The sequence below is a fragment of the Nestor notabilis genome, unplaced genomic scaffold (assembly GCF_000696875.1).
Source record: "Nestor notabilis isolate BGI_N333 unplaced genomic scaffold, ASM69687v1 scaffold23527, whole genome shotgun sequence".
NCBI classification, from domain to species: domain Eukaryota; kingdom Metazoa; phylum Chordata; class Aves; order Psittaciformes; family Psittacidae; genus Nestor; species Nestor notabilis.
In genome coordinates, this window is record NW_009935474.1 from 6,304 (window position 1) to 19,255 (window position 12,952).

Consider the following 12,952-nt stretch of genomic DNA (forward strand, 5'->3'; position numbering starts at 1 on the left):
GAACCATTAAACCTCTCTTTCTGTTTTATGCTTAGAACCATTAAAACTCTCTCATAACTTTCTGTGAACAAAATAAAAGGTAATAGATCCCATCTAGTCTAAGTGTGGTGATCTTGAATTGGGCACGGTGGACTCTTTCCTGCAGAAGAAACTTTCTCCTCCTCTTCTCAGTTGCCTTTCATTTGTGCTAACTGTTCTCCTGTTTCTGTATTAAGAGAGTAGATAAATGCTAGCCTCCAGATTCTCTCTCTGCATGTTCCTTTGCATGTGTTGCTTTATTATATTCCTTCCGAAAACTTTCAGTCTTCCTTCACAAGGAAGGACGACCTAACAGCCTTTGTCCAGGGAGCAAAGATTTTGACCTCAGGCTGCAAACCTTGGGAAAAAACACAGGCCCAAGCCAAGAGGAGCAAAAGGATTAATAGTGTAAAAAAACCCCAACCCACAAACATGGCAATGCTACGGTGCTGGAGAATCCCAGAGCACCCTGCAAGCTTTCTACATATGTACAGCTTACCTCACTCAGCAGTGAAGTCCAGCCACCTCTGTGCTCGTATGGGGCAGCTGCGTAACAAGGCAGGGGAACTCCACCAAATAGGTTAGATCAGTGTGGGGGGCAGAACTGAGTGCATTGGTGGCTGCCTGGGCAGGGACACGGGGCAGCAGGACTGGAGGTGTGAGCCCAAGCCTACCCAGAGCTCTCTCAGACATCCATCTAACTTCCATGGGCTTTGAGTCAGCCCTGCTACAATGGGAGACGGCAGGGGGTCTTATCTAGCTGATGTCGGGATGAGTTCTATGCATTATGCCAAAGACTGCTTTTTCCCTGACCTGGATTAGAGCCTGCCCTGGGAACAATGGCATGGGCTGCAGCCCAGCAGAAAGAATTCGCTGAGCTGGCAGAGTCTGAGGTTTGCAGAGCAGAGCAGATGAGAGCGCATACCTGCACTTTTCTGGCATGAGGCTCAATTTTGGGGGGACATGGATATTAATGTGAAGCTTTTGAACACATTTCTGTGCTGTCCCAGCCAAAAGGTGCAGCTGAAGTCCTAAAATTAGAAATCCACACACATTTGCAAGCACATGCCTTTCTGCCTTTTGTAAAACGATTTTGATGAGGCTCTGAGAGTTCTCTACAGACCTGTTGGCATAAAAGGTCTAAATCATCTTTTGAAAGGCCTTGTTTTACTTGAGGCTTTGGCATTTAATAGAGATGTAGACCACTGGATGGCTCCCGTCTGTCAAATTAAAAACAAAAGATGTCAAAAGGCTATTATCATACCAGACTTTTCCAGCTTGAACAACCAGTTTTGTATTTAGAGTTTTAAATAGTCACATAGTTACCCAGACCCCTGGTTTAGGTTCACAGGTGCCTTCAGGACTCTGAGATTTGCCGAGTGCCTGTAAGTCTGGGAGCTCCAGGAACTGAGCACATGTCAAGATCATGTCATGAAGGCTTATATTTGGTTTCATGCTCTGGGGGCTGTAGCTGTTTCCTCCTTTCGCAGAGCCTTCCCACGCTTGCTTTGCTAAATCAAGATTCAGATCTTTTAAGTCACAAGACTACAAGTAAAAAATACCACTTGAATTTATTCTTTCCAGTGCTCTGAAATAGGCTCGGGGCTAGATGACCCTCTTGGGAACAAATAATCCATCTGTGGGCATCTGCTAAATCCTAGTAGAGAGCTGCTGTTAAGCTTGCCCACTGTCAATGTCACTTGGAAGAGCAGAAATGGTTTTGACAAAGGGAGAATATTTTTACCTAACTCAGATTTGCATTCTCAGAGAAACTGGAGACATTTTGGCTTTATTTTCTGAATAGAGAGGGGAAATAGTGCTTACTAGTTTAGTGCATTGATGCTAAGCACAGAATTCACTTTGTGAATTAAATAACTGCAATTCCATGCCAGCAGCGAAGGGGAGATCTGCTCAGCATGCCATAGGTGGAAACAGAAAAAGAAATACTAGATACAGTTGTTGATCAGCCTTCCCCTTCACTGGCCAAAGAGAAATGTGGAACACAAAGCTTCCAGTAAATACGTTCACAGTAGTGACATTTGGGTTTCACTGCCACGGTAGGTTTTAAAAGACATCGGTTATGTGTACAGCGTAGTTATTCCTGTAAGGAGTGAGCTAGCATGTGGAAACAGGGAAAATGTTCCTTCTCAAATGGACATACAGGGCAAAAAAGGCACAGTTACCATGATAGTACCTTTCCAGTTGAGAATCTCAAGAGGAAATAATATTCAAATGGCCATTTTAGCACTTTACTTAAAAAATACCTTTTGATTCTTTCTCTATCTCTCCTTTTCTCTCCAACCTTTTCATTTTCATGTGCTCCCCATATCCTGCACCTTCATACAGTCAAATCATCTGACCTGGCCCGGCTGCTGGCTTTACTTAGCCTGCTGAGGGGTCTCATATCAGTGGCGAGTTCACTAGGTGCTGAAGGCCCTTCCACTTCATCGCTCACCACCTCCTCTTCTTTCTTCACCCCTGGCTCTTCCTGAGGTTCCAGCTGCTCCTCTTCTGGTTCCTCCTCCTCTGCTCTTACCTTCTCCTCTTCCGGCTCCTTCACTTGTGCATACGATGGTAACCTCTCATCGAATGCCCTGGAGAGATCTTCTAATGGTCCCATCCCGATCTTCTCCTCAAACTCATTGAAGGCTGATGGAAGGGGGCTGGGCTCAACCCCTACTTCCGTGAGAGGGAAATAGTGGGGCACCGGCTTCTCTTCTTCCAGCAGCTTGTAGCCTTTGGTCTTTGGGATTGAGGGGACTGTGATGGCATGGAGGGGCTTCTCTGGGACTTCTCCGAGCTGTTCCTCTGCTGGTCTTCTCAGAGCCTTCCGGATCCTTTTCAGGATCAAGTGACTGATCTCCACCAAGTTGAGGAAGAGGGACACGGAAGCCACCGCCAGCATGAACATAATAAAGATGGTCTTCTCCGTGGGCCTGGAGACGAAACAGTCCACAAGATTGGGACAGGGCCACCGCCCACAGCGGTAAAGTGGAAGAATTCGGAAGCCATACAGGAAGTACTGACCTACTATGAATCCCACCTCAAAGAGGGTTTTGAAAATGATATGGAAGATGTAGGTTCTCAGGAGAGTACCTTCCAGGCGAAACTTCTTGGTCGCATTAGGATTGTTGCCTTTGTTTTGATTTGGAGCCAGGGGCAGCTTCTCTTCATCCACCTCAGCTTGCCGACGCCTCTCAGCTTCCTCCTTCTCTCTCCTCTTCTCCTCCATGCGGACATGGTGCACCGCATGCCCAAAGTACATTAGCGAAGGTGTGGATACAAAAATGATCTGCAGAACCCAGAGCCGGATGTGGGAGATGGGGAAGGCTTCATCATAGCAGACGTTCTCGCAACCAGGTTGCTGGGTGTTGCACACGAAGTCTGACTGTTCGTCTCCCCACACTAGCTCAGCGGCTGTTCCCAGGATCAGGATGCGGAAAATGAAGAGCACTGTGAGCCAGACTCTCCCGATGACAGTGGACTGCTCGTTCACCTGCTCTAAAATGTTCCCCAAGAAACTCCAGTCACCCATTTCTTACTGTCTAAGGAAAGAAAAAAAGAAAGAGAATGACCACCAATTATGCTAAATTTTAGCTTTCAAATTTTCCCACTGATGCCTTTTCTTGCTTTCAACCAGTAAGTATTTCCCTAATACGCTTTGAGAAAAGAAAGAAGGTTGCTTGCTTGCTTATTTGCCTGATCACAATGGTTCATTTAGCAGCAGAAGAGCTAGGAAGCCAGAGCAAACTGCTTGCTAAATTCGTTCTTCCCTGGCTCTAAATGGGCAATTACTTTTCAGCCGGGGAGTATATTTATCTCCTTTTCCAAGTAAGAAACTTCCGTGGTGCCTCGTAAGCTCGGTTGCATGAGCCTGCTTAGATTTTGTACACGTACAAACACGTGCCAGCAGTACAGTAGAACAGATTTATCAGCATGCAGCTGCAGTGCTTTGAAGAGTGAAGCTTTCAAGCACTCAAGCTGTTCTTGAACCAGAACCACACACAGGTCAAACAGATCTGAAATCGGTGCCCATGTTGCACCTGCACAAACCTGAATTCTCTCTAGGTTGCATATATTAATTCTACATTAGAAATCACTCTGTTAGGTAATAACAGCAATTACAACATCATTGCTGTGTTAGTAATAATATACAAGCTTAATAACTACCACATATATACTACTTTGCTGTATAGTATGTATTATATACAATACAATTATTTGGTGTTATTGGGGCTGTTCTTTGTATCCTCTTCCGAAGTCAATTGCCAGACTGACATTGGAACAAACCTGGAGAAAAACATGAGGGTCTGTAACTGTGACCTAAAATACTATTTTGTCTCTCTAAAACGCCAGTGCTGCTGTCTCAGACTAACACAGAGCTGGAAGCCGGCTGCAGACATGCTATTGGAAAGCTAAGAAAGTAGTCCATTTACGAGTAATGCAAGTCAAACACTACAGCTGTCATTTTTGCATGATAATAAATTATTCCTAGGCCAGGACTTGATCCGGTGTGTCCTAAGCTTCCCACTATATAATTTTAGGCAAGGGAAAATCTACGAATGAGGGAAATAACAGAGGAAACTTCTTTGGGATGGGCTGATTTAACACATCCCAGCCATCTGAAGTCTCTGAGGAATGCTGAATATTACAGCAGTCCAAAAAGACTGAACTGTGGACCATGACAAGTGAAACGGGGAACATTTTCCATAAAATAGCTGTTCCCAGGGATCTAGTTCATCTCTTAGATACTACCTCCATCTATAGTTTCCTAAATGCAGACACACATACACAAGTGCTGGATAAAAGAAGGTACAGTCAACAGCATGGAAATCTGAGTATCTAAACTTCCCTCCTCTCTCAAATACCACTGGGATATATTTGTAATGCCATATGTTACAACACACCAACGCATCCCAGTCTGTTTCAACTACTGTGTGTACATATTCACACATAGATAAACACACAAAATATTGAGAGTTCTATGGCTCTGGGGAATGTCACAAATTTTCAACCAGAGAAATCCTTCTGATGTCATTGTTCTAAAACAAGATGGACTCATTTGCCCTGCTTTCAAACCTTGCAAAATTCTAACCCCAGACACCCATGTTAGAAGACAAAGAACAGAACACACTCCTTCAGCTTGCACAAACACCTTGCATGTGTAAGCAGCAAACATATAATTTAATCACCGAAGAAAATTGCTACTTTCTCAGTCATTAAAGTTGTGGAGAAGAGTGTGTTAATGTCAGCACTTACATTAACAAGTCTAGCAGAAGATTATGCTGTTTACATACATTATCTAAACTGATTTAAACATTCTCTTTCTGCAAATTCACAGAGCAAAGTACACCCCTCGGTTACCGATCATGTGCAACTCTAAAAAACGTGACTACACACAGTATGAACTTCATTGTCCCCCAGGCACTGCAGTTAACTCCATCCCTTTCTTTGTGAGTCACGCCGATATCCACATCTAGCATTTGAACATCCCCACTGCAACACGCAAGAGCGACATTCTCGATGTGATAAACCTTATCATACGGAAAACTCATTGTATAAGAGAAGGAAAAGTATTTCCTAACTCCATCAAAAGTCTCACTTGCAGGTTGCTACATTTGGCTAAACTCCTCCTGAGATCACTTCCGAACTAGTCACGTTTTTCATAGCTCTGCCATGCCCATCCTCTCAGTTTTCTGCCAGCAAAGTGGTTGGAAGCTGCTCAATCGGTTCAACTGCAAGAAACAACTTTGGGCAGACTGTAGATGAGTGGCACAACCAGTTCTAATGTCTAGGGTTCCACCTGCAAGCAGTGAGCCCCTCAAGTCCCAGAGAAAGGTGCAAACGATGAATTTAGGCAGTCACCTTTTTCCTTAAATTGCCTATGACGAGGAGGCTGCCTAAGCCCACTTGGAGTCAACAGACTCGTGTTCGTAACTCACATGGGCTTGTTGCAAACCCCCACCCTGCACTTCCAGATGTTGCAACCTGAGCACACCACCACCAGCAAAAAAGACTCTATAGGTTAAGGACGTTGAGCAAGCAACTTGCCGCTGTGAAAGGCTCCACCGAAGAAATGTGTCCCCCTCCTCTCTTGGCACTCTGCAGGGAAGAGTGAACTTTTGTCTCTCTTCTTCCCTACCCTAAAAGTCCCAATCTTGTCGCACGACTGAGCAGATATGACTGAATTGGCTCTGATGGTGGGTTTTAGTTGCCCTGCAATATTTAAGCTCCGAGCCAGACGGCTTTATGAAGTGACTGACAGTTAGTGACATGGGGAACAATAGGGAGAAAAAAAATAGAGAAAGAGAGGCAGAGACAGAGAGAGGAGAATCCACTGAACATGGAAAACCAGAGCAGGGAGAGGAACAGGAGAAAGGCAGCAAAAACCTAATACATGCCTAAACGTGAGTTTGCACAGTTTTGCAGCAGAAGCACCTCTGCAATTCTGGTAGGGTTCAACACAGCTCTGTGTGTGTCCCCACTCGCTAGTCTTTAGGTGTTGTGGTGTGACGGGTGACAAGGGAGTGCCAACTTCTCTGATAGTGGCAGAACTAACTGAATTATTTTGTACCCTGCGCCCAGCTCTGACAGGTAAGTCATATTGTTGATTTCCAGAGCAGGCAGTCACTGAGGTACCTGTAGTTGGCATCGTCATATACATTGAACTGCTCTTTAGCAGCTTGTACCTGGAAAAAGAAGCAGTATTGGAAAATGGGATCATCAGTCACTATTAATCGAGCTGAAAAACACCAATTTTACAACCTTGCCTTTCAGTGTCTTGGCTCTGTTTAGTGTTTCGTCCAGTTGCATTTTGCACATGCACAGGCATCACAAATGGCTAAACAAACTGTTTTGTTAAGGAGCACAGATGAATTCCAGCAGCCCAGCAAACAAGAATGTTACCTCGGGCGCACTCACCTACCCCCAACCATCTGCAGAAATGCTGGAGAGTCCACAGAAGAGAAAAGTCACAAGCTCAGTAATGCATCCACAGGTACAACTAACTGCCCGTGAGCTTTGGTGATAAGCTAAAGGATATAGCTTTACTCTCAGGTGTTATTCTTGTAGTCTTTCTGTATGAATTGCTCAGAATGTGCTCTTAGTGCTCAGCTCTGAAGAAAAGGAGGGTAACTGGAAGCAAGATCTGCTAAGCAATGATAAAGATACTGAGCCCATAACATTACGAAGCAGCAAGTAGCTCTCCTCTCTCTTCATGCAGATTCAACACTGAATGGCACTGGGAGCTGCTCTGTCTCTAGAGAAGCTGTCATTTGAATGTGATATTTTGTGAGGGTCACAAAATAGCGTATCTTCAAACCAGTGGCTTCAGGCCTCTCTTCAGTGTTTCTGGGCATTTATGCCCATGTAAATTCAGAGCCTCATTTCAACAGCTGTCTTCCCAAACAGCTTTTAAGCAAAGTTGCATAGCTCCAAAGTTCAAACCACTTTGAAGATGAGATGATGTTTCTCCAACTGGATTTCAAAAGAGGTAAAGGATAAGTAAAAATGGAAAAGAATCATATTTTGCAAAAGGAACCAGTTTGGAGGACCAAAAGAAAAACATCCATCTCCATGCATGCAGTTGGAATGAGGGTCATTTCTCAACACCTTAATAAATCACTCTCTTAATAGACAAGTAGTAGAGGTTTATAGCTGACATTTTCCAGCTTGCGCTACACGAAGCATGGGAATAATATTCCAGGAGAGAGGACACACAGAGGAGAAGACACAAGTCCCAAGAACACGAAATGAATTAAAAAAGGCACAGTTTGATCAACAAGAGGAATAAGGACAGGAAGGAAGAGTAAGAAATACCTTTGTTGCTTTGTTTTGCTATATGCTACTGAGATGAACTAGGATTAATATATGAGCGACTGGTCATCACTGCCACCCTCACCCCCTCCCTGGGAAGCAGTAAGAGAGGGAGGACTAAATGGTACGATCAGCCACTAACATCTTTATAGAGTGCCTGCAAGCTGGTGCATCACAGAGGCCAGATGGTTCACATGTTAAACTGCCCATCCCTTCTCAGACTGAAACTGTCTTTTTGGAAAACAGCTCTGGCTGAACATGCATATCCCTTTTGGGGCCTTATCTCTCCAATATAATGAGCCAAAACCCAAATCTGGTATGTAGCTACATGGCTGTATTCCATCTCTAAATTATATCCAGCTACTGTCAGAGACATTTCCCATTAACCTTTTATCTGCCATTTGCAAACACTATCCAAATATCAAACGTTGTCTGGCAAGTTGCAGAGCAGCTTGCAAAATGCAGCTGATGCAGAAAATACATGCAAGTCACTGATTATTTGGTGTATGGTTCCTTCGTCTGAATGATCAGGGTGACTTTCTTTGCTCTTGCTAGGGTGCAGAGCCTTTAACATGGGGCACACAGAGTCTGCTGGACGTTTCTGGTTTGGGGAAAACCACACAGTCCCTTCAATTGAGTTCTGGGACAGATTCTCCAGCTCACTAGGGCTTCCCCCCGACAAAAATGGCCACAGAAAATGGCCTAAATAAAGTTGAAGATGGCCAGTGAGGAATTCCTCTTGTACTGGGGCTACACAGGGAAGTGGCTGTTTGAGATGGGGATGAAAAGGAGACGGCAGAGCAGGAGAAGAGAGGGAAGGCGACTTGATTCTCTCAGACATCAGGTTAATGCTAGAAGTCAGGGCTGCCTTTTCAGTATGAAAGGAATAGCTGAGAAAGAAAGGCGTAGAGATCATAAAACCAAAGGTGTAGAAGACTGGACCTCACACACGCATGCGACGTTCGCTGAGTCTGCAACACAGACTGTGCCAGGCTGGTAATGGCCAACACTTCCAACCTGTGTACATGGCCCAGCATTTATGCTCTCATTAAGCAACCCATAGAAGTGCCATGTCCAAAAACCAGCACTGGAAATAACAGCAGCTAATGAGAGTGACTTTGTCTTGCCTTTGGGACTTTTCTTGCCTTCGAAGAACCGTGGGCATCACCTGTACTTTTAAATGTTATTATCTTTGGAAAGAAGTTTGCTTCACTGCCGACTTCTCATTCCTTAGCTGCTTCGAGGCTGGTGACTGAGCTCCCATCTCTGGAACCACTGAAACGGTGAAGTCTCTACTGCAATTCAGGCTTTCACTCAGAGACTAGGAGGTCACTTGGGGAATGCGGGATTTTTCATTCCAAACGGATTTCCAACATAGACATGATGTCAGGACAAGGCAGGGCCATGCTATTGAACAGCTCTGTTCATGCATGATAGCAGATTGTGCAATTATATAGCTCACAACCCTGGATAACGATACCTCTCCCTCAAACAAAGTTATCTTCTCCTGATCTGCTTAGCTAGAAAGTGGCACATGCTTCCTGTTCTTCTGCTGAACACGCAAACCTTTTGCTCATGGCTGAAGCTGAACACTAGGTATATTCTGCCTCCCTGCAAGAAGATGGGAGCTTTACCCAACGCTCCTGCTTGCTAGATGCTACCCAACTTAGCAGACATCTGTTTTCTAGTAACACGTCTTTGTCCTTCCTAGAGCCAGAGTGATCTATCAGCCTGATCACCAGGACCAGAGTCTCCCAGATTTCATCTTCTCTCTGCCACCTACTGGTCCCAGAGGTCATTTAAGTGTGGTTAACCCTGGACAAGTCTTTAGGCAGAACTCGTTCCTGCAAGCCTGGAAAATATCACTGTCCACGTTTTAAGGGCAGAGCTCTGAGTTTTCTGTTCAGAGCCCTCCAGGCACTGGCAGGGGGGGGGGGGAGGAATATAAATTGCTGGGGAATATATTTTGCTAGGGAACTGCAAACAAACTATAAAGAAAAGAGAGGGAGGAAGATATAAAGCATAAAGAGGAGGGAAATCGGGTAAGTATTTAAGTAACAGGAAGGTTTGGGCCAGAAGAGAGGAAAAGAGGTGAAGGAAGGGTTGAATTGTGCTGAGCCTCAGGTAGAGGATAAATACTTACAGGAAACATGTTTTTAATTTAAGGGTTAGAAGAAAACTAGACAATGAATAAAGATAAGCAGGGCACAAGTGGAATGTCTTTCAATATCTATTTAACTTAAGTGCAGTTCCTCTGAAAATTACTGTTAGAAGAGGACCTGGGAATTACAGGCCAGTCATCCTAACCATGATGCCTACAGAGATACTGGAACCAATTATGAAACAATCAATTTATAAGTAGCTAAAGGACAAGAAGGTGATAAGAAACAACCAGCAGGGAATTCTGAAGAACAAATCCTGTCAAAACAGGCTAATTTCCTTCTTCGACTAACAGGCCTGCTAGATGAGGAGAAAATAGTAGATATAAAATACCTTGACCTTAGTGAGCATTTAGAAAATACCTGGATCACAGGCTCCCATGGCAGCAAGCAGTCACCATGCAGAGGCTACACAAGTTGAAGTACCAAAGGTAATTATCAGGGCTTCACTTTTCCAGCTGGGAGGATCATGTCCCTGACGTTCTGCCTCCAGGGCTGCTCAGTGTACACCGTGTGTTGGACAACAGACTAGAGGACAACACTGAAAGGGTGGCAGCTGGGCTGGGGTCAGCAGTCCCTCCTGAAGGAATGTGAGATGCTGGAGAGCTGGGCTGCCCTCTGCAGAGGTGACTGCACCAAGGTGCACATCAGGAGCAGTGACTGCACAGGCACCAAACGTGCTGGTCCAGACTAGGTCGTAACCACCTCACAGCAGCGCAGCAAAGAGCGAGCTGGGGTGGGACTGGATATGAGCCTGTAAAGTGAGATTCCAGCAGAAAGAAGACGAATCTCACCCTGAGATGCTTTAAGGGGAGTTTTGTGTATAAGGCAAAGGAAGCAATTATTTTGTGCATTCACTCAATACTGCTGAGCTCTCAGCAGGAGCAGCGTGTCCGGTTCCAGGCACTACATTTTGCAGGAGATGTAGACAAATTGGAAAGAGTCCAAAAAAGAACAACAAAATGATAAGAGCTGTGAAAAAAAACATGACTTACAAGGAACGGATAAAATAACTGAGTTTGTTTTCTCTAGGAAAAGAACAACAGGAGGGGAGGCATGATAACAGTCTTCCAGCACATAAACATTTGTTATAATGGGTGGAGAGACTAAGCAGTTGTCTTTACATTCACCAGAAGTAGAAGAAGAAATAATAAGCTTAATTTGCAATAAAAATGATATAGCTAAACATTAGAAAAACACTTTGCAATGGAAAGAATAGCAAAGCACTGCAGCACGGTGCTTGGGGAGGCTGTAGAATCACAGGAGGTTTTTATGAAGAGGTAAACAAACATCTGTTAAAGATGGTCTTACCTCATAAGCAGGAAAACAATCAGGGGGGAGAAAGAGGCTTTGGGAGATCTTTGGCTCTACAGTTTTATGTAGGGCCAAAGACCTAGAGAAATCTCAGAGGAATATTTTCAGTTTAAAACAAAAAGCATCTTGCCACCAGCGCTGAGAACAGCCTGGACATCCCAGGTTGTCCACACCACCCAGCGCACTGCTGGGCTGGGGAGACACCAGCTCAGGTCTGGGAGCGGGTTGGCTGTGTCAAGCAAAGCATTCCACTTGAGTTGTCTCCTCTGGAGTGGGGCAGCATGGAACACAGCGGTGCAGTGCTGCTTCCCATGCTGGAGCTAGCTCACCCCAGGCTACCAGAGGCATCCACACTGCCCTGCGAGGATGGTTGTCCTCAAGGGAAGTTTCTGGAGGGTCACTGCTTTGTTCTTTGACTTCAGGGATGGCTCCGAACATGCTGCAGGTTTAAAGGCATTTGCTTACTGTAACCACGCTTCAACCACTTTGTTCCCTTACTGTAGTAACTGAATTTAAACCCTATAGCTTATTTAGAGTGTTTCCTCTGGACATCGACACTAAACATGAAAAACAGGGTGCGAGTGACCCACGGCACCTCTAATAAGAACCTCTCTTCTCGCTCAGTTCAGCACTGACCTTTTCCAGAGACGCTGATTCTACCCAAGGAGGAGTAAGAGCCACCCACCTTGTCCCAGTACAATTGCTGGAGGAGGATCACGAAGCAGGAACAGGGAGCAGCCTCTCCAAGCGGTGCCTCGGGCTCCCGCAGTGTAAACCACTAGCGGGCGGTGTTTTCTCATTCATGCACTGAGCAGCAGCAGCGGAGACCGAGGGATGCAGTGAATGAAAAAGGAGAGGGCACAGTGCGTGTCTTACACGGTATCTAAACCCTACCTTTCTCTTCCCTCATTTCTGAAACTTTTTTCTTCAGATGCAGAACTAAGGCAAAACAAACACAGGAAACTTGTGGTGATGCAGCAATACCTGTAGCTAATACGATTTTTTATAGTACTTTTACAATGATTAAATAGATGGAATTAAACTGACGTGGAGATCACTTTCATGTCATTGATTTCACACCTATAGAAACAGCATAAACTTTGTTGATAAAGCACTATTGTTGCTAGTATAATCAGGATTTTCACTTGAATCATAGAATGGTTAGGACTGAAAAGGACCTTAACGTCATCTAGTTCCAACCCTTTTCCAGCAAGTATTTCTCATGCATACCAGCTGATGTGCATGATTCTCCCTTTAGTAACAGCACGGTTAGTAATAAAAACTGCACTAACCTTACAAAGTACATGCAAGGCAAAGGAGATGAACTCTCACGTTTCAAAGCTAGGTGCTATGGTGCTGCAGTAGCAGCACAATGAGGGCTAGGAACAGAAGAATACTCTTTTGGACACATGATTTCATGAATCAGCATGATTTCACTTAAAACTTGCCCAGGCTATTTCTAGAAATGCAAACCTTACAGCGTCCTGGTTAGAAATTCTAAGTTCTCGTGCCACTGCAGATGCTGTTTATGAAGAGGTGCATTGGGAAAGGGCCCAGGCCTTGTTGGCGAGGTGCAGCAAATGTGCTATGGAGCCACAATACACAAAATGCCTTTCCTAGGTCCCCATATACCCTCTTTTTTTTCC

At 44.8% G+C, this 12,952-nt stretch overlaps 1 protein-coding gene across 1 annotated transcript; it reads right to left on the reverse strand.

Moving 5' to 3' along the window:
- Window positions 1-2,356: 2,356 nt before the first annotated feature.
- Window positions 2,357-6,105, reverse strand: GJA8 (gap junction protein, alpha 8, 50kDa). The gene is made up of 2 exons (XM_010017874.1): window positions 6,070-6,105; window positions 2,357-3,563 (listed from the first exon to the last, which is right to left on the reverse strand). The coding sequence occupies exon 2, from the start codon at window positions 3,551-3,553 to the stop codon at window positions 2,357-2,359; it is 1,197 nt and encodes a 398-aa protein (XP_010016176.1). The 5' UTR covers window positions 3,554-3,563; window positions 6,070-6,105.
- Window positions 6,106-12,952: the final 6,847 nt, after the last annotated feature.